General features: G+C 45.7%; 1 protein-coding gene across 1 annotated transcript; it reads left to right on the top strand.

Annotated features, from left to right (window-relative positions):
• The first annotated feature begins 757 nt into the window (after positions 1-757).
• On the top strand, positions 758-23,411 carry atp7b (ATPase copper transporting beta). Its single transcript, XM_036545573.1, has 21 exons — positions 758-904; positions 3,583-4,699; positions 6,813-7,076; positions 7,617-7,780; positions 8,132-8,293; positions 8,618-8,694; positions 9,026-9,209; positions 10,852-11,085; positions 12,141-12,232; positions 13,181-13,308; positions 13,824-13,978; positions 14,222-14,356; positions 14,786-14,980; positions 15,623-15,805; positions 16,441-16,636; positions 16,881-17,027; positions 17,302-17,444; positions 17,807-18,010; positions 18,636-18,753; positions 21,118-21,220; positions 22,950-23,411. Exons 1-21 carry the CDS (start codon positions 758-760, stop codon positions 23,203-23,205), a joined length of 4,404 nt encoding a protein of 1,467 aa, XP_036401466.1. The 3' UTR covers positions 23,206-23,411.
• Positions 23,412-24,082: the final 671 nt, after the last annotated feature.

The following is a 24,082-nucleotide window of genomic DNA, read 5'->3' as shown; positions in this document are numbered from 1 at the left end:
TAACTGCTTGGAGGGTATGAGGGGGATTTAACTCGGTAGATAGTGACATAGTGAGACAGATATAACTTAGCTAATAATGCCAAACGTTAGCGAAGTTCGAAGAGTCAGCTGTGCACCCGGTCACAATACGTCTGTTTGTTCACGAGCATAATTTCAAATCAACTGTGCATACCCACAAATAATAATACCACATGGATGACCTAATACTCCGTCCAGGTCACTGCGTGTACGTATCCGTTTTGTATACAGATTAGCGAATCTGCACAGCGCTTGCTCTAAACCGATGTGTGTAGAAGCAGACAGATAAATCGCCCAGTAGAAGCAAACCAAGCAGTACATGCTGCTGTTGCTAGTGTGCGCAGAGCCGTCTAACTACAGGCTAGCGCTGTAGCTCGCAAGCTAGCTGTTTCATTTAAAGTAGTCAACGGTGACAGCTTCACCTCAGAGCAGAAATAATTTTAGGAATTAATTCATTATAATAACCCCACTACCGTTTTTCAATTCTCTGATCGCTAACTGTAACGTTAGTGTACGTTAAACGTCAAGATGGCAATAAACTATTCAGTTGTGGTGCTCGTTCAAATCATAGACAAGTGAACTGAGAGACTTGCCTGCTAACCAGGTGGCAGTCTAAATAAATGTCGAATTAGCTAGGTAGCTAGCTAAGTAATTAAAAATGAAAAAGATTTCACCAAAGTTGCTCGGAGTCACTAAACATGCGGCAAAGTCTTCGGAACCGGCCACCGAGCAGGTCGGCATGGTCGTCTGTCAGAAGAATCAGGCATCGGGGTCTTATGGCACCGCACCTGTCACCGAATCGGAACCGGAGAGCCGGGACAGTATCAAACTGCACCAGGAGCATCAGGGGGTCAGCTTTTCAAGAGATGGATTCGACAAATATAAGGTCAGTGCGGAAAATGTTACTCCGCAAGCTATTTAATTCATGTCACTAAGTGTGTGAGAGTGAAAGTGGCGGAACAGTCTGCAATGTAACGTTAACTGATGTAGGTATCTAGTTGGCTGCATGTAACGTTGTACATTTTGTAAACATAAAATATTCTGCTGTGTAACAACCAACAACTTTATTGAGTTTGTAATGTGCTTGTGTAAGCCGTGTAGACTTTCTACCTAGTAAGTGTGGTGGAGGTAAACGCTAGCTAGTGTTTCTCTACTCTCTCCTACCCAGATAATAGTAGGTTTAGATTGTGTTAAAAGTAAAATATTAATCAACGGCAATATTAGTCTTTCCTCCCATTTGTACCACGGTGAACTAGGAAGGTAACCACAGCAAGAATAAAACTGTTGCTGGAATACAGTAGCGCCACACACTATTGAATTGGCCATTTCACTTAACTGTTACATCTTACCTTATCCTTAGTATGTAGATAGCAAAATATATGTTAACTTGAATTCCCTATAATAGGTCATGTTTCACTCTCAGGAGTGCACGTATCCTTATAGGTCATTTTCTGGATGTGGTAGCATGTGTTTTTACGTGGTATGGCAGGGGTCGCTCACCTTTGAGTAAACCGCAAGTATTTATTTAAGGACAGTTTGTTTAAACTTTAATCCGATGTGCCTATCTTAAGACTTTTGAGACTTTTTTAAAACAATTCTCTGGTTCAATAAAATGCCATGTGGTAGAATGAAGTGTAGTTATTTCATTCTTGTACTCTGAACCTAGAGGTCGTGTGTTTGAATCCTTGATTTGTGATTGTGCTACATAGACTATGTTTGTTCAGTAAAAAAAAAATAGAAATAATTAAAAAAATACATATACAAAAGATGTTTAAATAGGTTAGTGAAACAAGGGTGAAACAAAGTCACCCTCAATCTGAACACCAGGCAAAGCAAATATAAAATAAATTTAGTTAAGTGGGGTTAGGGTTCCATTGTGGTTGCTAAAGTTCCAGTCAGTGTGGCCTGAGCTGTAAATGAATATTGACTCTAAGCGGTATCACATTTGCCCCGTGTGAACAATACGGATCACATGGGCCTGCCACAGCCAATCGCAGGAGCCTGCTTCCAACTTTTAGACCTTGGACCTGACACTGCCTCCCGAATTTCCCCACGTGGGCAAAGGACCCTTCTCAGAGCTGACTGGTCTGATTATCATGTGACCTACTGTAACTTTTGGGGGAAACTGCTGTCAATTCAAACAGTGGAGTTTCTTTACACCAGTGCTGCCAGCTCTGAGCAAAAAAAGCTGGTCAGCTGGTTTTCTTCTGCAGGCATGAAGGGTACAGCTTGATGTCATCCACAGGGAAAACATATCCTCCTCTACGCATGTTATCTCCTCTTTTACAGTCTGATGTGATCATAAACACATACAATGAGTAATCGGGTGCAGACAATGTGTTGTTCACTGACTGTGTCATACAACAATCACTGGTTTAAAAGATGATTTTAAAATATGTCTTTTAATCAAACACCAAAGGGGCATTATGAGGGGAACAAATCAAAAATGCTCATAACCTGAATGATTGGAACATCAGACAATGGATTACATCATACCTTCTGTGGCTGCATCTCATGTAATTTTGTGTGGTTGTGTTATTGTACTGTTGTGTCATGAAAACAAATCTGATGCGTATAAGGTTCCTCTTCTCGCTCTAGCTAGGAGTCATACTGGGAACTGCCTTCCGTTTTCATTCAGTTTGGGTTTGATGTGGTTCTGTGTGTGTGTGTGTGTGTGTGTGTGTGTGAGAGAGAGAGAGAGAGATCCAGCCTTTCCTTAACTGTCCCCTGTATCCGGGCCCACGTGAGGAAGGCAGATCACTCTAATAAATCTGAGATTAACAGGTGCTGAGATGTGGTTCAGTCAAAGTTCAGTCTGAGTTCATTTATGAATGGTGCTTAAAAAACACATTTATTGTAAACTTATTCTAATCAATGTACACACAAAAGAAACAGGTCCTGACAGACTGCAATATAAAAACAAAAACAAAATGGACAAATGCTCGTTTTATTGTAATTATATTTTTAATGAATGTAGACTTCTCAAGAGTATCATGATTGTGATGGCGATGATAAGCTTGTCTAGGCCTAAACAATGGTGTGCATTACATATGACAACCAAAGTGAGGGGTTTCTGCCTCTCAGTCAGCAGTGTGCTGTACTCGCCTGGCTTCTGCAAGATTTGAGTACATATATAGTGTAACATCAGTGAATGAATGCTTTGTTGTCACTGTACACGTTGTCTTGGCAACCGCTGTGTCTCTGTACTTTATTTGCATGCTGTCACTTCTGTGCTTCGTCAGCACATAAGTGGCAATGGCACTCGGGCTGATTGCATTGTCACAAGAGATCATTCAGACATGCACTGAAAATGTCACATCACAGGCTACGGGTTTAAACATTGTTTTTTTGAGAGTCTGGACATCATGCTTGCGTTCAGTTTTCCCCTAATGTTTGTGGGTTAGAGAAGTCATTGTTTTACATCCAGTGCCATCTCTATCCTTCTGTTCTGTCCTCCCTTCCTTTCACTCCTCTCCTCCCCTTTTCTCTCCCTTCTCTCTTCCTTTACTCCTCCCTTCCTGTACTCTCCTCCTCTCTTCTCCTCTTCTCTCTTCCTCTCATCAGGAGAATGGGACTCTTGACGCGAGGCCCCCACAGAAGCAGGCCTATGAGAATTTGGCCTACGAGCCGGGCAGCCAGAATGAGGTGTACCCTCAGCCCGGCGACCGCGCCAGCGCCACCGTCCATATCACGGGCATGTCGTGCCAGTCCTGCGCCCAGGCCATCGAGGGGAGGCTCTCCAGTTTGGGAGGGGTGGTGGCTGCGCAGGTGTCCCTGGCCCACAGCCAGGCCCAGGTGGAGTTCAATCGCTCCGCTGTCACCGTGGAGCAGATCTGCCGGCAGATCCATGGGATGGGCTACGAGGCAGTGGAGGTCACGCCCGGAGAGGCCCAGGCGAAGATCCAGGTGGAGGGCATGACCTGTCAGTCCTGCGTGAGCTCCATCGAGGGGCGGGTGGGCCAGCTGCCGGGGGTGCTGGGGATCAAGGTGTCGCTGGCCAATCGTGAGGCCGTCGTGCAGTACGAGCCCCGCCTGGTCCAGCCAGAGGAGCTGAGGGCCCACATCGAGGAGATGGGGTTCGATGCGGCCCTCACAGATGAACCCCCCCGCCTCGGGCTGGCTCCTGAGGAGCCAGAGCGCCCTCCACAGGAGAGAGGAGTGAATGAGCAGACCTCGGGCGTGGGTGTTACCGGGGAGTGGCGCAGCATGACGCTGGCGGTGGCGGGAATGCACTGCAGATCCTGCGTCACCAACATCAGCGCACATCTGGTGGGGAGGCCGGGCGTGCGCCACGTCTCCGTCTCCCTGGAGACCGGGAGCGTCGACCTGCAGTACGACCCTTCCCGCATCACCCTGGAGTCACTGAAGCAGGGCATCGAGAGCCTGCCTCCGGGAGATTTCAAGGTGACGGCGCCCGACGAACCGCCACACGTCTCTGTGATCAGGACTCGGGACGCTGGCCAGGTGACCTTGCAGACTGTCGTGGTGGCCATCGTGGGGATGACCTGCCAGTCTTGTGTGCAGACCATTGAGGGACAGATTTCCCAGAAGGCTGGCGTGTGCTCCATACAAGTGTCTCTCTCCGAGGGCAAGGGGACTATCCAGTATGACCCCAGCGTCACTCATCCCGAGGACCTGAGGATAGCCATCGAGGACATGGGCTTTGACGCTACAGTAACAGGTACCCAAACATCGAGAGTGCATCACCAGCATCAGGTTAAGACCTGCTGGCCCTTACCAAGCCATTCATTCTGAAAACTCTTTCTAAAGCCATTTTTGTTTCAGAACCGTGGGGTATCCGTAATAAGGGTATCTGGTATTAAGTACAGTACCTTGGATTTATTAATCATAAATTTCTTTTTAGAATGCTGCTTTCAAAAACTATGATTTGCCTGAGAATTCCCAGTTTTTTGAATGGTGCAGGGTTTGCGCAGGCTGCCAGGCATAATACTAATCTGGTCTATCCAGTCAACAAGTCAAGGCTGTGCCAAGCTAGCTGTGAATTTAAATATTCTCTCTTGGCTGTGTTTTATTTTCTCTTCCAAGCCAGCAACTGTCAATAATGCAGACACAATATAGATATAGAACATTCGAAAGCACAAAGGTACATTGCTATTTAGCTATCATTAGTGATTTTTTTAATAGTAGCTTTGTGAACATGATGTCAGTTGGAAGTGAATTCAACTAATCACCTGGGCAAGGTTTCTTACTGAGCATCATGCTGTAGTGGTGAATCTACATATACATTTATTCATTTGGCATATGCTTTTATCCAAAGTGACTTACAAGTGAGGTAGAGTACAACACAGGCAAAAACCCATAAGGATCTACAGGTCTTCAGAACATTGGCATTACCAATGGCACATTGTTATAGAACATAATTTAATAACCAGTGGTTGAGCACGGTTGTTAGCAGTGTTAAATAGACATAAACCAAATTAAAACATTTGGAACTGAATCCCTAATGCATTTATGAAATGTGTGGAGAGGGTTGTTATGTGTTGGTTCACCAGAACACAGTGTTCAAAGAACAGGTCTCTATAGTTACCACTCAAGGGGCCATTTTACTTTGACATCAGACACTCTATGACTACAAGGCTGAAGTGGCATAATGGGGTCAAGATTTGGAATTAGGCTAAGCTGATTTAGGCAGTTTTGTGCCTCTTTTCTGATTATCCTGCTCTGGAGTCAGCAAGGTCAGTTCAGTCCAGCCATGCCTTTTTTCAGTAATGTATTTAATCACGGCCTGGAGCTTTGAAAGGGCTCTCACTGTATTATTGGTACAAGTGGTAGAGAAACTATGTGTGTGTGTGTGTGTATAGAGTGGGGGTAGTTTAAGCCATAGTAGACAGAGGGCTCTGCAGCCAAAGCTGTCATTTTGTAGGTATATCTAAGGAAGAACAATGCTCTCTTTGATGTACAACTACAACACATGTCATTTGATGCCTCTGTAAACACAGTCTACTGAGTTGTCATGATGTTAAATCAGACTCTTTACCTAAATGGCAGCTCATAATCCCCTGTAACCAATGGCAACCAGCCTCTGCCTTTACGGAAAGGTACGTCTTCAAAATCAGGGTTTCACTACTGCAGTCAAAAGAAATCAAAGGCTTGTTTTCTTATAATTCACTTATAATTCTCAGAGCCAGGTGGCTGTAAGTGTTAGTTTTATGTAATGGAAGTCAGGTTTTTCAGTCTCCCATCTGTACTAACTCCTTTTGGAATGAAACCACTCAGGAGCATATGATAGAAACTTGCATACATCCCCTAGTTTTGGAGACCCCTGAAGAAGTCTAAAAAAAAGGTTTTATGCACCAGGTTTTTGTACACCTTGAAGCAATGAAAGCGGCTTCTCAGTATTAAACTTCACTAACAAATTTAACTAAATATTACATTTTCTGTAATATATTAATTTTAGTAACCCATAAATTCATGGAGATGTGTGAGCATCAAAGAAAAGGTGAGGATTGTGAAAATTCAGAACTGTAAGCAAAGGCAAAGTGCTATAACAGTTTGTCGGATTGGTTTTCTAGAGAATGGTTTAAATCCAGTTTCTCAAACAACAGGGTGCTTACATAGAACACCCCTAATGTTGTGTCCATGTTCCATGTTTGCCGTGTTCTTCAATGGTGTGACTCAAAAGTTATTGCTGAAAATGATTTGTGTAGATTTGTGTAATGTTTTTTTGTTGTGTAAAATTAACAGTATGTCCAGTTATGAGGGCCTGTGAGCGGTATGTGGCTTTGATGCTGATCATTCGGTGGTTGTGATTGGCTGTTGTTTGGGACTGACAGGCCAGTTTGTTTCTGAGGGCCCCAGCTCTGTTGGGACGGGACAGAAGCCCTCAGAACACGCTGACGATACGGCCGGCCCTCAGTCCCGGACCCCCTCCCGCAGTCACCCCCCGGGCCCCACCCTCTGGCGCTCGAAGCCGTCCGAGGCGGCCGGCACCCATAACTCAGAGGAGACGAGGACCCAGAAGTGCTTCATCCGTGTGACGGGCATGACCTGCGCCTCCTGTGTGGCCAACATAGAGAGGAACCTCCAGAAGCACAAAGGTGCGTAGAGTCACCACCCCCAGCTCACTGACAACGTCACTGTTATCCAGACATGAATCACATGCAGCTCTGGATCACTCAGCCACTTTGGAGTTTGAACATGAAACAGTGAAGTGCAGTCTGCCCTTGAAATAGCGCTAACTACAGCTTTCTCATAAAGTTTTCATTGTTTTACTGGGTCATTACAGACAATAATTGCAAAAGGAAAACACAACGAAAAAGTGGCAGCTTGCCTTATTTTGAGTGAGGGCTGAGCTGTGTTACACTGACCTGACTGGTTTGGCATGACATATTTTTTTCTAGTGCTTATTTGTCCTACATTGTGATTTCCTCATTTAGCTTTAATGAACTTGATCCGTTGGTTGCAGATTGCAGTAGCAGAGCATTGAGCGTTGGGTTCATCACTGTTTCACATGTAACACAGGAGTATAATATATAAGCATTACATCGAGGTGAAAATGTAAGGGACGCCAGTTCTTCTAGTTATGCCTGTATTAACGTGACCTGGCCTCGCTCGGGTTGGTCTGCGTGTGTTTACAGGGATTGTGTCGGTTCTGGTGGCTCTCATGGCGGGCAAGGCCGAGGTGAAGTACGACCCGCGGGTTCTGGACACGGCCCGGATCACGCGACTCATTGAGGACCTGGGCTTTGGTGCCACCCTGATCGAGGACAACGCTGTTATGGATGGGAAGCTGGACCTCATTGTGAGTTTGTTAACCCACAGAGTGCTCCCTATGTGCTCACTATATTGCTGTAACACTACAGCAATGTTATGGGAAAGTTTTGTGACCGGCGTGTTGTCTGCATCAGTAGCAGGTCCTGGTATCTCTGCCTTATTTATCATAGATTTCAAAGGGTGGCTTTAACTATATGTGTGTAGATTTTATATTTATGTATGGTTTTATGCAGGTATCATAAATGATCTCATTGTTTCACACTGGCCTAGTCTGTCTTATTCAGGGTTTCATTGTGTCAATGTTGTTTTATAGATAGTATCAGTGTATCACTCCTGTCTTGTGCAGAGTCTGTGTGTGACACATATTTGAATGTCTCAGATCACAGGGATGACGTGTGCTTCCTGCGTCCACAACATTGAGACCAAGCTGACCAGGACCAAAGGCATACTGGAGGCCTCCGTTGCTCTGGCAACTAGCAAAGGTCATGTGAAGTTTGACCCAGAAGTTCTCGGAGCTCGGGATATTATCAGAATTATTGAGGTACAGTAAGAATGATGAGGGGGTTAACTACGTTACTGAAGGATATTAAGCCATAACTTGGAATACCTCTTATTGAGGTCAAGCGTGCTTGTGAAAAGTTATGGCATAAAAAAAGGCAGGAAGCATTAGACGTTATTTTATTCCCAGTGAGCTAAAAAGGCAATAGTTATGTCAGTACATTTTATCTGCGGGGCTTTACTTGAAATACAGTTTGTTCCATGTTTGAGGATACCACTGCAGCACTTGCAGCATTTCTAATAACAAAGTTTATAAGTGCTACCCCAGTGTTAGAGGGGATTAATGACTCGGGTCTTTCTGTCTCAGGGCCTGGGCTTTGGGGCTTCAGTGATGAAGAGCGAAAGGATTGGCTCCAACCTGGACCACCAGGAGGAGATTCGACAGCAAGTATCCCAACCCCGTTCATCTTCTTATTCTCATGCTTCCAGAGCAGCCAACAAGAGGATGCTCCCAGCAGGATGCTGTGTGTTTGTGTGTGTCTGTGTGTGTGTGTGTGTGTGTGTGTGTGTCTCTGTCTGTGTGTGTGTGTGTGTATGTGTGTGTGTGTATATGTGTGTATGTGTCTGCGTGTGTGTATGTGTGTTTGTGTGTATATGTGTGTATGTGTGCGTCTGTGTCTGTGTGTGCGCGCATGTGTGTGTGTGTGTCTTTGTGTCTTTGTGTATGTGTGTTCTGGATTCAGTCCTTGTTGTGTGTGTTTTCCCTTGACTGCAGGTGGAAGAACTCCTTCCTGTTCAGCCTGGTGTTTGGGGTGCCGGTCATGGGCCTCATGATCTACATGATGGTGATGGACAGTCAGCACAAGGCCCATGGAGGCTCCATGCCCCCCGAGCAGAACCTGCTGCCCGGCCTCTCCATCCTCAACCTGGCCTTCTTCCTGCTCTGTACACCGGTCCAGGTACAGGCTTACAGCTGCTTAGTCTGCTAGTCATCTTACAGAAAAAGACTGAACATGTGCGTACGCACACCAAAGACTGTATGTCACATGGAATCCATTTATATCAAGAGCACCTGTTCACCTGTTCAAGAGAAAACACTGCAGTCCATTCATGTCCACTTAAAACATGTGCCTAAATGACTCCGTTCCTTGTGTTAACGGTAATAAATGCAACTAAAAACGCATGCATTTTAAGGGGCAGTGTCTGAATGCACACGTTTAAAAACATGAAGGAGTTTTGTTCCATAGCAGAGACACAAAGCGAAAAAATGTCTTTCACAGAACACCAATAATTATACCATTATTTCATTGCAAGAACCAAAAGTGGTGATTAGGACAAAGAAGTAACCGTGAATGCCATGTCTGTTGTGTTCTGTGACATTTAAAAAAGCTTTGCGTAACATGAAAAGGTGAATACAAAGTTAATGTACTGTGGATAATCCTGAATCATATTTAAAACTTGTTGTAGGTTGTGAATGCAACCAGGCTTCTCTATGCTGCTCTAAGGAAAAGTTTAAAACAGAAGTTATACTGCTAGTGACTTTCACCTCTGACTTGGCCAGTGGATGTGTGCTGCTCATTTTATAAGACCAATAAAGCCAGATTCAGCACAGCAGTTTCCTGCAAAGCACACTTCTCAGAAACCATAGATACATCCAAAATATCACATGATGCATTTGTTTTCTGTTTAGGCTTTGGATCCACTAAAGCAAATACAAGTACAGTACAAAGCTACACTGCAGTGTCAGAGCCATCTGTTTTGCATGAGCTGAGTAACATATTAATCTAATACAATCCAGGTTCCGCAAAATGAAATGCATATCTTTGCTAGATGACAGATTGTAAACAAATATAAAATGATTTTTTTCCCTTGAATCATCAGGTGTTGTGGTAGGGACGGTCACACGGGTCTGGCAAGGTAGCTGAGTCTTGTATTAGATGGATAATGGCTAACACAAGGAATAAATTCAGATATTTCCAATGAGCTTCATGTTTAGCTTATCTATGCTTAATAACCTATGCTATTTAAATGGCATGAGTAATGTTAAAGGTTTTTTTTTTTTTTTTTTGTGCTGCTGGTGCACACACTGTAGTAGTTTATTATGAAGTGTCAGGCATGATGTACACTGTTTTCATAGTTGTGAACTACCTAAAAGGAAAAAGTAATGTGAAACAGACAAAAAGAAAGAGAATGATGATCTGGGACTCCATTTCTTCTGACTCAGGCTTTGAGGTGTTTGTGCTGCCGTACCTTGCTATCACACAGTTCTTTCGGGGTCCCTGCTAGCCAGGCCCTGGACTTGGTTTACTAGCATGTAATCAGCCTTCATGTGTTTCTGCTTCAAAGTCACCTCTCTTGGATTGGACACAAACACATCAGGGTTAACAGCTCTGCTTCCTTTTGAATTTGAATGTCATGCAAATATGAGCAGTGGTGCCAAAAAAAAGCTACTACAACAACCCCAACCCCCTCTCCCCGCCACCTTGAAAAAAGGTGACTTGAAAGTCAAATTCTCTCTCCCTCTGTCAGTTATCATCTCTCTCACATACACACACACACATATACACACACTCACAGATATTCCCTCTCTTTGTCTTTCAGTTTTTGGGGGGTCGGTACTTCTACATCCAGGCCTACAGGTCCCTGAAACACAAGACGGCCAACATGGACGTCCTGATCGTGCTGGCCACCTCCATCTCCTACGTCTACTCCTGCGTGGTCCTCCTGGTTGCCATGGCCGAGAGGGCGGAGCACAGTCCTGTCACGTTCTTCGACACCCCACCCATGCTGTTTGTCTTCATCGCCCTTGGGCGCTGGCTGGAGCATGTGGCTAAGGTAGCCAGCACCTCCCTCTTATCCTGGTCCTTGTTTTTTTTTCTCTCCCTGTATCGCTGTTTCTATGAGTATTGTACCATTTAAGCAAAGAAGGGACTTACCCAGATTACATTTTGTACATACTGTACTATCCATTTTACACAGCATGAGGGCAGTGCTCCAGCTGGAAATAAAACCTGCAGCCCCCCCTCCCCCCTCCATGTCAAAAATGCCAGTTAGCTTTCATTTCAGCAGGTCACTGCAAAATCACAGCCCAGACTCAACCCAACCACAATGCTCAACTTTGAGTAAGAAGTTAAATCAAGTGTTGCATTAAAATGTTTCTTAGACAGCATTTTTCATGTCCACAAAATGTGTATTGAATCAGAAATGGACAAAAATAGCTCTATGACTCTATGAAAGTATGATTAATTATCATACTTAAAGTTAAGGAGTGTGACAGTGTTTTAGATTTGCCTGTATGACTGAGAAAGTCACATTCGGCAGCCACGTCTGAGTACTGTCACTGAAATGCCACCGAATGGTGACCTGTCACATTCATGCACACATCGATACAGGATCAGCTGCTGTATGTTGTGTCCAGTATAACAATATAATACCACAGGCTGTGCAGTGAAGCAGTGCTAGGCTGAGATAAGCTTAGGTTATGTTAGGTCGAGATTGCTCTTATCTAGGGCTGTTGCCTTTCTAGTAGGATATTTTATTGTATCCATGGTAGTGCTGGATTTTTAAAACTATATTCAGTAGAGGGCATACACTGAGATTGGGTCAACAACTACTGAGCTTGAATGACATTTGAATGTCACATAAACACACCTTTAAACAGCTTACAGACTGAAATAAAGCAATTTGTCCAATTTTGTTAGGGCATTTATAAGCACTGTAAAACATAAACCGTTTTTTATATAGTGTTATTTTAGTCACACCTTCTGTGCTGTTATTTCAGTTACTTTCAGTGCAGCACAGTTTTAGTCACTCTTTGTGCTGCAATTTCAGTGACACAGTGTGGTAAGATTTCAGTTAGTCACAGTGTGGTGTAATCTACTGTTTTGCAGAGTAAGACATCTGAAGCTCTGGCCAAGCTGATGTCCCTTCAGGCCACCGATGCCACAGTGGTGACGCTAGGCACAGATAACTCCATACTCAGGTAAACCTGTCCTCTGTGCATATGCATGTGTGTGTGCGTGTGTGTATGTGTCTGTGTCTGAGTATGAGTCTATGTGTGTGTGTGTGTACGCAAGTGATTGTGTCAGTGTCAGTATCTGAGCATCAATGTGTGACTGTATCAGTGCTGTGTGTATCTGAGTGTCAGTGTGCGTGGCTGAATCAGTGCTGTATCTGAGTGTCAGTGTGCGTGACTGAATCGGTGCTGTGTGTATCTGAGTGTCAGTGTGCGTGACTGAATCAGTGCTGTGTGTATCTGAGTGTCAGTGTGCATGACTGAATCAGTGCTGTGTGTATCTGAGTGTCAGTGTGCGTGACTGAATCAGTGCTGTGTGTATCTGAGCGTCAGTGTAACTATGTGTGTCAGTGACTGAATCAGTGCTGTGTGTATCTGAGTGTCAGTGTGCATGACTGAATCAGTGCTGTGTGTATCTGAGTGTCAGTGTGCGTGACTGAATCAGTGCTGTGTGTATCTGAGCGTCAGTGTAACTGTATGTGTCAGTGACTGAATCGGTGCTGTGTGTATCTGAGTGTCAGTGTGCGTGACTGAATCAGTGCTGTGTGTATCTGAGTGTCAGTGTAACTGTGTGTCAGTGACTGAATCAGTGCTGTGTGTATCTGAGTGTCAGTGTGCGTGACTGAATCAGTGCTGTGTGTATCTGAGTGTCAGTGTAACTGTATGTGTCAGTGACTGAATCAGTGCTGTGTGTATCTGAGTGTCAGTGTAACTGTGTGTCAGTGACTGAATCAGTGCTGTGTGTATCTGAGTGTCAGTGTGCATGACTGTGTGTGTCAGTGACTGAATCAGTGCTGTGTGTATCTGAGTGTCAATGTAACTGTGTGTGTCAGTGACTGAATCAGTGCTGTGTGTATCTGAGTGTCAATGTAACTGTGTGTGTCAGTGACTGAATCAGTGCTGTGTGTGTTGCAGTGAGGAGCAGGTGTCAGTGGAGCTGGTTCAGAGGGGTGATGTTGTGAAGGTGGTGCCTGGGGGGAAGTTCCCTGTGGATGGCAAAGTGATTGATGGAAGCTCCATGGCAGATGAGTCTCTCATTACAGGTAAGGACAGGGGGGCTTTGGGCTGAGCCACTGATTCATACAGGCTCTGAAAATGCAGAGCACAGACCAGATACTGATGCAAAATACAGGCTCAATATTGGGACACATGAAGTTGCATTTACCTAACATTACCTTACCTAGTCTGAAAGCACATGTAACACAGTCACTGAGTGGGACATCTTGGGCCCTGTGTGTCCCTGTTGTGGTTAAATTGGTACTGAGTGGGACATCCCACTGGGGCGACTGTAGCACAGTGGTTAAGGAGCAGGACGAAAGGTTGCCGGTTCGATTCCCCGCTGGGGCACTTGGGCAAGGTACTTAACCCACAATTACCCCAGTAATTATCAAGCTGTATAAATATATAACATTATAAAAAAGTTGCTCAGGTTAAAAGTATCTGCTAAATGCTAATAATGTAGTGTAATGCAATAATGTAACATCTCAGGCACCGTGTGTCCCAGTCATGGTTAGTTTGGTACTGAGCGGGGCGTCCCGGCCGCTGTGTTTCCCCACAGGGGAGCCCATGCCGGTCACTAAGAAGCCGGGCAGCACCGTGATCGCGGGCTCCATCAATGGCCACGGCTCCCTGCTGGTGCAGGCCACCCATGTGGGAGCTGACACCACCCTCTGCCAGATCGTCAAGCTGGTGGAGGAGGCACAGACCTCCAAGGTGAGACATCTTAACCACGCATGCATGTGCACACACACATGCACACCGAAACCAGTTATCATAGTTACACACTACATCTAATGAAAATTTTTATTTTTTTGGAGCAGAAGCAATAGTTATTATCAACCATATCTTTGTCTGGTTGATAAGCCATGGGTTACATTTTAATTTCGTTTTCGTTTTAACAATAAATTGCAAATATAGCTTTAAAGGCAGAAGTGTAACTGTTTGTATTTGCAACAGGCCCCAATCCAGCAGTTTGCGGATAGACTGAGTGGGTACTTCGTCCCCTTCATTGTCATCGTCTCTGTGCTGACGCTTTTAGCCTGGATCATCATCGGTTTTGTGAATTTTGATATTGTGGCGGAGTATTTTCCCGTGAGTAAACTCTACACAGGTAACCCTTATTAGTTTGTACCGAGTGTTGTTGAAGACAAAGAACCAAAACAAACTATGGAATTTACTGGTGTCTTATTAATTTATTTGTCAAGCAAGTGTATTAACATGGAATTTTAACCCTTCTATGAATGAAGTGATGCGATAAGGCTGAGAATTTATGAGCACCTCATTCACTATGTTGTGTGTTTATGTTTTTGTGTCTACTATGGTTTTTTGTGTCTGTGTATGTGTGTGTTTGTGTATCCATGCGTGTTTGTATCTGTGTTTGTGTGTTTGTTGGTGTGTGTATTTGTATTTTTTCCTCTGCGTATGTATTTGTGTTTGTATATTCATGTGCGTTTGTACCTCTGTGTGTACATATGTGTGTTTCGGGGGGTACTCACCGTACCTCTGCTTGCCTCCCTGCAGGGGTACGATAAGAACATCCCTCGCACAGACGTGATCGTCCGCTTCGCCTTCCAGGCCTCCATCACCGTGCTGTCCATCGCCTGCCCCTGCTCCCTGGGCCTGGCCACGCCCACCGCCGTCATGGTGGGCACGGGCGTGGGAGCGCAGAACGGCATCCTCATTAAGGGAGGGGAGCCGCTGGAGATGGCACACAAGGCAGGGACACTTCCTGTTTCATACTTCCTGTTTCAAAATCTTATCTAATGACGCAGATGTTGTGTTTGCTAAGCAGTACTAGGGAGTGGTAGTATTATTAGCTTAGCATACATCCTTTGGGGTAAACAAGTTACAATTTGTACATATTTTGTACATATTATCTGCTTATGCAGTTGGAAGTTTTAACTGAAGACGTTTGAAGTACCTTGCTCAAAGTGAATGAGAAGCGTGCCTCACCTGACAATCAAATCCTCAGCTCTTTGGGTGCAACTAAATTCCTATACCACTGCATCATACTGGAGTACATACAGGTTTTAGGATTGTCACACTACTGGTTTTAGAATTGTGACACTGCCATTTATAGAATTGTCACTTCCAGTAATTGTCATGTGTTCTTGAAAATCAGGTGTAAGTGATGACCAGATAATGATTGCCTTTCCCATGGGTAAAGTGGCAATGCCCTGCACCAGAACCGAACCCGCAGCCTCCTGGATAAAAGCTATGCTTCCTTTAGCCCTGCCATTTCTGCAGCACTCTATCACCTCGGCTCCAGACTTACCCACAATGCCGTGCTTCCTTTAGCCCTCCCTTCCTGGAGGACCCTCTCTCAGCCCCGCTCCCTGCTTGCTTGTGTTCCCACAGATCAAGGTGGTGATGTTTGACAAGACGGGCACCATCACGAACGGCGTGCCGCGGGTGACGCGGGTGCTGGTGCTGTGGGAGCGGGCGCGGCTGCCCCTGCGCAAGGTGCTGGCGGTGGTGGGCACCGCGGAGGCCAGCAGCGAGCACCCGCTCGGCATGGCTGTGGCCAAGTACTGCAAAGAGGCAAGACCCGTCGCCCGCCGCCCGCCACCCCAGCTCGCCTGCTTCTGCTCTGCACTCCACATCCTTGTCTTTTTATAGACCCGTCTTTTGTTTTTGAGAGGAGTGCACCCTTGTCTTTTTGTGGGCGGTTGCCATAGCGACAAAAGAGGTATCGGAGCTGGAAGGGGTCCAGGGCTGGAGTGGAGTGGTCTGTGTGTGTGTGTGCGTGTGTGTGCGTCTGTGCGTGTGTGTAGGCGTGTTTATGTGGGTGTACATTGTCAAAGACCTGCCGAGCTTTATTCAACCTGCAGACATCGGCAATCAGCAATTACTCGCTGAGAAATCTTGTGTGCTGCATTCATTCCTTATAGTTTGCACTGTAAATATCACACAGCCTGTGACCTCACAGAGTAGTGGAGTGTAATAAATCCCAGAATACCTTCGTACAGACACATAACAGCACATCACTTTTGAACAATTCTATTTAATAAATGTTTCCTCTGTTTTTTGCTCCATTTTGGTCCAGATGTCATAAAAATATGTACTAAAATTTAAAAACCAACACCACTTCAATATGTGTGTGCAGTTGTTCTGTGTGTGCTTGAGTACTGTGTGTGTGTGTGTGTGTGTGTAACTCTGTTCTTTGTGTTCTTTAGGAGCTAGACACAGATATGCTGGGGTATTGCAGAGACTTTCAGGCAGTCCCAGGCTGCGGGATCAGCTGTAAGGTCTCTAACATCGAGGAGCTCCTCCTGGCCAGCCCGAATGCCCACAACGCTGAGAACACCTTTCTGACCATCCAGGGGGTCACCACGGACGAAAGTAGCCTGGTCATTGACCCTGATCCTGCAGGTCAGTGCAGCCCCCGGGCTGCTGTCAGCCCACCATCTCAGGGGTAGCACAGCTTCTCATTCTCACACAATGTGTCACTTCTCTTGGTGTAAAAACAAAAACACCACAGAATGCTGTAACTTTAAGAATGGATTAGAGAACCCGTGTCTCATACTGTGAAAAGTGTACAGCCCATAGTCACAGAGCTCTGTGTGTGTGTGTGTGTGTGTGTGTGTGGTTGTCCGTGTGTGTGTGTCCTCTCCAGGTGCATCCTCATCCCCCTCTTACTCTGTGTTGATTGGGAACAGAGAATGGATGAGGCGCAATGGCCTGCACATCAATGCGGACGTCGATGATGCCATGTCCAGCCACGAGACCAAGGGACAGACTGCCATCCTGGTGGCCATAGATGGTACAGTCCTGATTAGACAAAAATTCCAGGGGGGCATAGATGGTACAGTCCTGGTTAGACAAAAATTCCAGGGGGGCATAGATGGTACAGTCCTGATTAGACAAAAATTCCAGGGGGGCATAGATGGTACAGTCCTGGTTAGATGATTACTCAGGGGGTCTGTAGATGGTACAGTCCTGAATCCATGAGAAGCCTGCTGCAGCTGCTCCTTGCTTGCTGTTTCCTTGCATGCTGGAGCAGCATTGTGATGGGTGTGTCTCTCTGCCCCCCCAAGGTGTGCTGTGCGCTATGCTGGCCATCGCCGACACGGTGAAGGCGGAGTCTGCGCTGGCGGTCCACACCCTGAACAGCATGGGCATCGATGTGGTGATGATCACCGGGGACAACCGCCGAACAGCCACAGCCATTGCCGCGCAGGTGAGGGCCTCTTTTCACCGGTGTGTTAGCTGAACTGTGTCACTCACATACAGCTTTAAGCAATGGCACCGCTGAACATGAGCTGCTACCTATCTGTCTGTCTGTCACGTCTGTAGTTAAGTGGTAAATATGTCAATGTAGAATTGTGTGTGTGCCTGAGGTAGGTGGGGCCTGTTGCTTGAGCAGATACTCCTGTGCTGGAAGTCGCTCTCAATAAGAACGTCCACTAAATGATTGTAATGTAAAGTAATGGGGCCTGGTGGTTTGTTTAGGAGGTGTTTTTGCCAAACAACAATTTCAGGTTTTTTAACTTCCCTCTCCCTGTGCCGTGTGGCGTGTTGGCTTGTGTGCGCCCCCTGCAGGTGGGCATCAGGAAGGTGTTCGCGGAGGTGCTGCCCTCACACAAGGTGGCCAAGGTGCAGGAGCTGCAGGAGCGAGGGCTGAAGGTGGCCATGGTGGGCGACGGGGTCAACGACTCGCCCGCCCTCGCCCGGGCCGACGTGGGCATCGCCATCGGAACGGGCACCGACGTTGCCATCGAGGCGGCCGACGTGGTCCTCATCAGGGTAAGGGGGGGTGGCACGGGTGACAGAGAGGCAGAGTCTTCACCCAGTTTACGTATTTGGAGTGGAGTGTCTCTTTCCTTTGACTGAAGACTTTAAGGAAGCCAGCTAGGTTTTTGGTGATGTAGCTGGCTTAAAGGTGGAATACTCTGCAGTGTGAATGGGGTTGAAGACACAGCACAGATGCTTTGTACATGGCATTATGGTGCTGGACTGGAGAAGTAGTACCTTGCTTGGAGTTACACAATATTAATGAGCAGCCCGTGTGGAGTGGGGGATTCTGTATATTACCAGCACTGTCCTGCTGTGTCAGGACATGGAGTGACCCACTAACCAGTATAAAAATGAAGTATAATGAAATATATTGAGAAATCTGTTGTTCAGGCCAAGGATATGTTGCAAATACAATTAAAATATATGAGTGCAAATGAGAAATATATTGAAATAAATGTATACATAAACAAATTGCAACATAACAGAATGACAATATTAAACATATTTTAAATACACTGATTGAGCCTATTTTAAAAAACAGAAAATAAGGGCTACATTGTTCAAGCAAACCAAAGCATCATTCTGTCCGCTTCTTCTTTCTCTGTTGCCCACCCCCCCCCCCCCCCCCCCACAGAACGATCTTCTGGACGTTGTGGCCAGTATCGAGCTGTCCAAAAAAACGGTACAGAGGATACGGATTAACTTCGTCTTTGCACTGATCTACAACCTTCTGGGGATTCCGATTGCAGCTGGTGAGTGTGGGTCCAGCCCAATCCTCATTCACCGTTACCATGACAGTCAGGCGAGTGTGTAAGCGTGACCTAGCCCTCAGCGGGTCGGTGTCAACTGAACGCCCCTCTCCCAGCCTTCATGTGATATTCGATGCTGTGTTAAGGCATGGCTGTTTCATCACACTAGTGCTGGGAAGTGGTTATGTTTCAGGATCTGATCCACAGTCTGCTGGGAGATACCAGTGAAAGACAGTTCAGTGTAAATGTAATGAAGAATGGCTATCAATCTTTTGCTAGCTTGAACAAACAGCTTTGATAAATGGCATCATATTGACAATTCTTAACTTTCTTTTCTAAGTTTTAGTCTTTATGAGTTTGATGATCCATACTAATTAGATCTGAGATGATTGCACATTTTCAAAAATGAACAATTGTACAGCATTATTGTAATACTGCGTAGCACAATTTTTCTGTGTTATTTTCCCATGTACTTGTACTGCAGTGTACTTTTGTAATGGTACACAATTGTCATACAACTAACTGAGTTTAGTGCAATGACGTCAATCACACTGGGGGAAGTGGAAGTTATTTGTACAGGTGAGGTGTCAATATTCGTTGTCCTGACCAAGATTCACAGGGATCAAAATGTCAGTCTTATCTCTGTCTACAAATAGAAATTCTTGGGGGCAGTAGGGTAGTATGCAGGCTCTATTTCTTTTTCAAGTTGTTGATTTTTTTCCCTTAGTTGGCCTGCACCTTACCATATGGAAGTCAACATTAGACAAACATGGCCACTGTCACATAGCGTCTGTTTTGAAAAGCAGCACTGGAGGTCATAGGTTCAAGGCTATCCTGTGCTGAAGAGTGTCCTAACCCCACATAATGGTTTCTCTAAACCTTACCCTATTTATATGTTCCCTGAATTACATGTTGCTCTCATAATTAGGAGGCGAGCAACGCTGTATTGAACTTGATTGTAAATGTACAATGCTGTATTGAAATTGATCATGTTTACATAAAGTAGGGCTTATATGAATGAATTGATCAACTGTTTAGTGACGAATTCACCACAAATGTAGGAACACCTCTACGTGTGTTCTCTTTTTGTCGGAACAAACACACTCCTGACAACACGTGCAAGATGATAGGTCTTAGATGTCAAACACAGGCTGGTGTTCCGTTAACAGCTCATCGGCCCCGCAGCACAGAGCTGTGCTGGAATAAAATGCCGGTACAGAGTCGGCCCTCGTGCTTGGGAAATGCCACTGTACTGACGTTTTCCGCAATATCTTGAATCCCCAGTTCACGCTGCCAGGAATTAAATCTGCTGCAGTCTCTGGAGTGAGTAAATGATTTACTCAATCAAACGGCCTTAAACTCGCCACTAACAGGACAGAAGCAGAGAGGCAGTGCTTTAAAGTAAAGTAATCCCAGCTGTACTTTGAGCCTATGAAACAGAGGGTCCTGATCAACTTGTTATCAGCTGAAACAGATCAGTCAACAGCCATGAGTCAGCAGTCCTCTTTTTTTCCGCTTAGTATACAGAACCCTGGCCAATGCGAGGCTTCCGCGACGTTGACACGACGTTGTGTGAATGTTGCGCGTTAGTGGAGACTGAGAGGATATCCTCTGAGGGTGTTTTCTCCTTCCTGAATTTATTTCCAAAGCCCAAATGTCCATAAAAGAATTCTTGTAATTGCACTATTATAATTCCCTCTTATATTTTAAGTACAAATGAAAATGTGTAATTTGTATTTTTGTTCATTAATAAAATGTAAGGCATATCTTCAGAAACTGGATCAAATAATCCTTGTGTAAGTGTAAAGATCCCACCTGAGCCCTAATCCCAGGAGGAGATGGATTTCTGTCTGATTTGTGTTGAGGGGAAAGCCACATTTTGACAGCTTTCACCGCCGTTTCTCATTCACAGCCATGCATGCAGAGAAGCTTCTACAGCAGCAGGAAGTTAAATCAAGCACACTTTATTCACCCAGCAGACGCTCTTACACAGACAGGCTTGGACACCTTACATTATATTCATATTTTTATCAATATGTTTTTATTATTTTGCAAGGGGACAAAATACAGTGGTGTACGAAGTACAAAAATATTGCAACTTGTCTTAAACTGTTCCCACCCTCCCACTCCACCCAAAAAAATGGGGATGAATATGGATTAGTCTTTACAAAGGTTCAGTGCATTTTATTAATTTATACACCTGGATATTCAGTTAAACAGTTTAGGTGAAGTGCCTTGCACCTTGTATGCAAGCGTGCAAACTCACGGTCAGACTTCAGGTACGTTAATGCATGTGTGCATGCATCGGCGTGTGCCTGTCTGTGTGTATAAGATGCAGGTTTCAGAGTGCGATCTCTTGTGTTATAGGAGTCTTCATGCCTGTGGGTTTGGTGCTGCAGCCGTGGATGGGATCTGCAGCAATGGCTGCCTCCTCTGTCTCTGTGGTGGTGTCGTCCCTGCTGCTCAAACTGTGAGTTTACCATCAGACCGTGTTTACCTGTGTCTTCACCTGTGAGGTCATCCATCTGTTTTCCTGTACAATAATCTGTCAGTTCATCCATCTGTTTGCCTGTACCATAATCTGAGTTCATCAGTTTTCCTGTACTGTAATCTATGAGTTAATCCATCTATTTCCTATACCATAATCTGCGAGTTCATGCATCTGTTTTCCTGTACTGTAATCTGTGAGTTCATCCATCTATTTGCCTGTACCGTAATCTGTGAGTTTACCCATCTGTCCATTTACCTGCATGTTCATCCGTCTGCCTCACTCTGCCTGCTTACTGTTCTTCGCATAGCAATAGCCCGTAGGTATTTGTTCAAGTTTCTCATCTCTGAAAAAGCACAGTTGTTAACTTGATTTGTTGTCTAAATCCGTTTTGGAACCCACCCCTTCCGACATTCATATATTAAGCCCATGGGGCTGTGAGGGAGTGCGAAAACCGCACAGGTGTGAAACTGAGTTCCTTTTCCCGGCGTGAGCAGGAAGGTAAAGCAATCATCTGCGGTCCTGCGGTAGCACGCAATATTGCTGATGAGATGAGTGGACGCTCCCACGAGCCCACCTTTCCCTTCGCCATAAAGCGCAGGTTATCTGATTGCAGCTGGAGGCCCCGGTGCTCGCTTCTCTCTCCCTGGCATTCGGAGGTGCTCGTTTTGAAGCTCCTGTTGTTTGAAGCCGAGATCGGAGAAGCGAAGCTCGCCAGGCAAGGGGGCGTGCTGACCCCTTATTGTTTTTTCCCCCCCAGGTTGTAATCTGAATTTAAACATCCTGCGTCCGCAAGATGCGTCTCTATAGAAACCAGATTCGAATGCCGAGGCTTTTATTGGCCGGGGGCTGTGTGGAGTGTGCTGTCTCTGGGGTGCACGCCCACTCTGCACAGCGGGAAAGTGGCGAAAACTCTCACCTGGGCCTGAGGCCTGCGTCCTCTCTGCCTGCACTGTGCTGTATACTGCTGGCATATGTTGACCCACCCTCACTCTGTTCAGTTCAGCTCAATTCAAATGAACGATCGGCATAACAAAGACTGTAATGGTAATGCACTTCAACACAATAAACGTCACATCATGTATAGACATTACACTTACAGTTGAAAGGTGCATTGTAAGTAAGGACATCAGGTGAAGTGAAGTTTTTGGCTCTTTACTTAATCACTCTTAGCCACTATGTCTCTTTGTCTCTGCTCTACACCTTGTGTCTTCCTTTCTCCCACTGTCTGTCCGCTGCCCCGCTCTCCTTCATCTCTCCTTTTCCTTTTCACTCCTTCCAAACCCGCTTCTTCTTTTCCTCTCAGTTTCAGTATAATTTCTGTTCAGCTGTCTTCCTTTCCAGTTTTTGCTTCGTTCTCATGGGCATGGGCAAGCAGGCTTTTTTTTTTTGCCAAAGCGTGTGCACATCAAACAGAAGGAGTAGCAATTATACAACAGCAGAGGAATGCAACTCGTTTACAGTTGCATGATAAGAAATAATGCAATGGCAGATTTAATTGAAATTACCATTTGAAATGAAAAACAGACAAATTCAGTGAGATAGAATAAATAACATTGTGCCAATAAAAGACAGTAATCTCCATCTCTCCTCTTTCTCAGTCCACCATTGCGTATGTACTCTAATGCCCCATCCACGGTTCTCCCTTTCCCTCTCTCGCTCTCCCCCTCTGCTTGCCTGTGTGTGTGCCCTCCTGCCCTGACTCTCTCAGGTACAGAAAGACCTCGGTGGAGCGGTACGAGGTGCGGGCTCAGGGCCACATGAAGAGCCTGAGCCCGTCCCAGGTGAGCACGCACGTGGGCCTGGACGACCGGCGTCGCAGCCCCCCCGCCCCCAGCGTGTGGGACCGCCTCGGCCGCGGCAGCCTCCGCTCCCTGTCCTCCTCGCTGTCCGACCGGGCATCCGGCCGCGGAGCAACCTCCATCCAGGACAGGACGTCCCTGCTGGAAGCCAACCTCGCTGTGTAACGTGTGGGGAAGAGGGGGGTGGAAAAACAGGAGTGGCCACCAGGGGGAGCTGTCAGTTCACAGCACCGGAGGGAGACGCTGTATACCGGGAGACACACTTTGATTCACGTCCCACCTCTCTCCCCACGATCCAAAAGGGCTTTACAGGACCTCAACATGTTGCAACTGTACAGACTGGGGTTATGGAGGAGCCATTTTATAGCAGCTTGCCACAGACCAATCAAGTAGAGAGGCAAGCTTTTTATATGCTGTGTCTGACATTATGGGACAATGGTGGTGATGGTGATGTCATATTTAAAAGCCTCTTTACACTCAGTGTTCTGAAGTCGTCTTGTTGTCACACCAGCTTCTCTCCAGTGTGTCTGCTGTAGTGTGATCTTAATTACATGTTCACTTTACACTTGAGAGAGGTGCATTGTCCAGGTGTAGGATGGTGTACTCTGGTGTATTGGGCCTGTGAATCAGGAAGAGCTATATGTTTTACTCAAGTCCTCTGTGAGATTGCTATGGACACATCAGGGAACATGTTTAATTCGCAAATCATATATCATATCATGTCATAATAACTGCCTCTTTGTTTAAATGCCTTGGTGCCATTCCTCTTCAACAAATGATGCAGCTACAGGATTAGTGGTAAAGGCAAAAACAGGCTGGATTTGATTTGGCCCCACCTTTATTTGTGCCTAATCAATGTCAGAGCTTTTCCCATCCCATACGTTGCTCTGATTGATTATTAATGCCTCCCCTCTGAGTTTAAAGTGCATGAGGGAGGAAGGAGGTGGGCTTGCGGGGTAAGTGAGGCAGGCAGACCCCCACACTGTTAACAGTAATGGCCGGATGTCTGACAGTAGTGATAATGTCACCCAGTCTCTACCTG

This window comes from Megalops cyprinoides, chromosome 14, assembly GCF_013368585.1.
Source record: "Megalops cyprinoides isolate fMegCyp1 chromosome 14, fMegCyp1.pri, whole genome shotgun sequence".
NCBI lineage: Eukaryota > Metazoa > Chordata > Actinopteri > Elopiformes > Megalopidae > Megalops > Megalops cyprinoides.
Note: the sequence above shows the minus strand (reverse complement) of the source record. Positions and strands in the feature narration are given on the sequence as shown.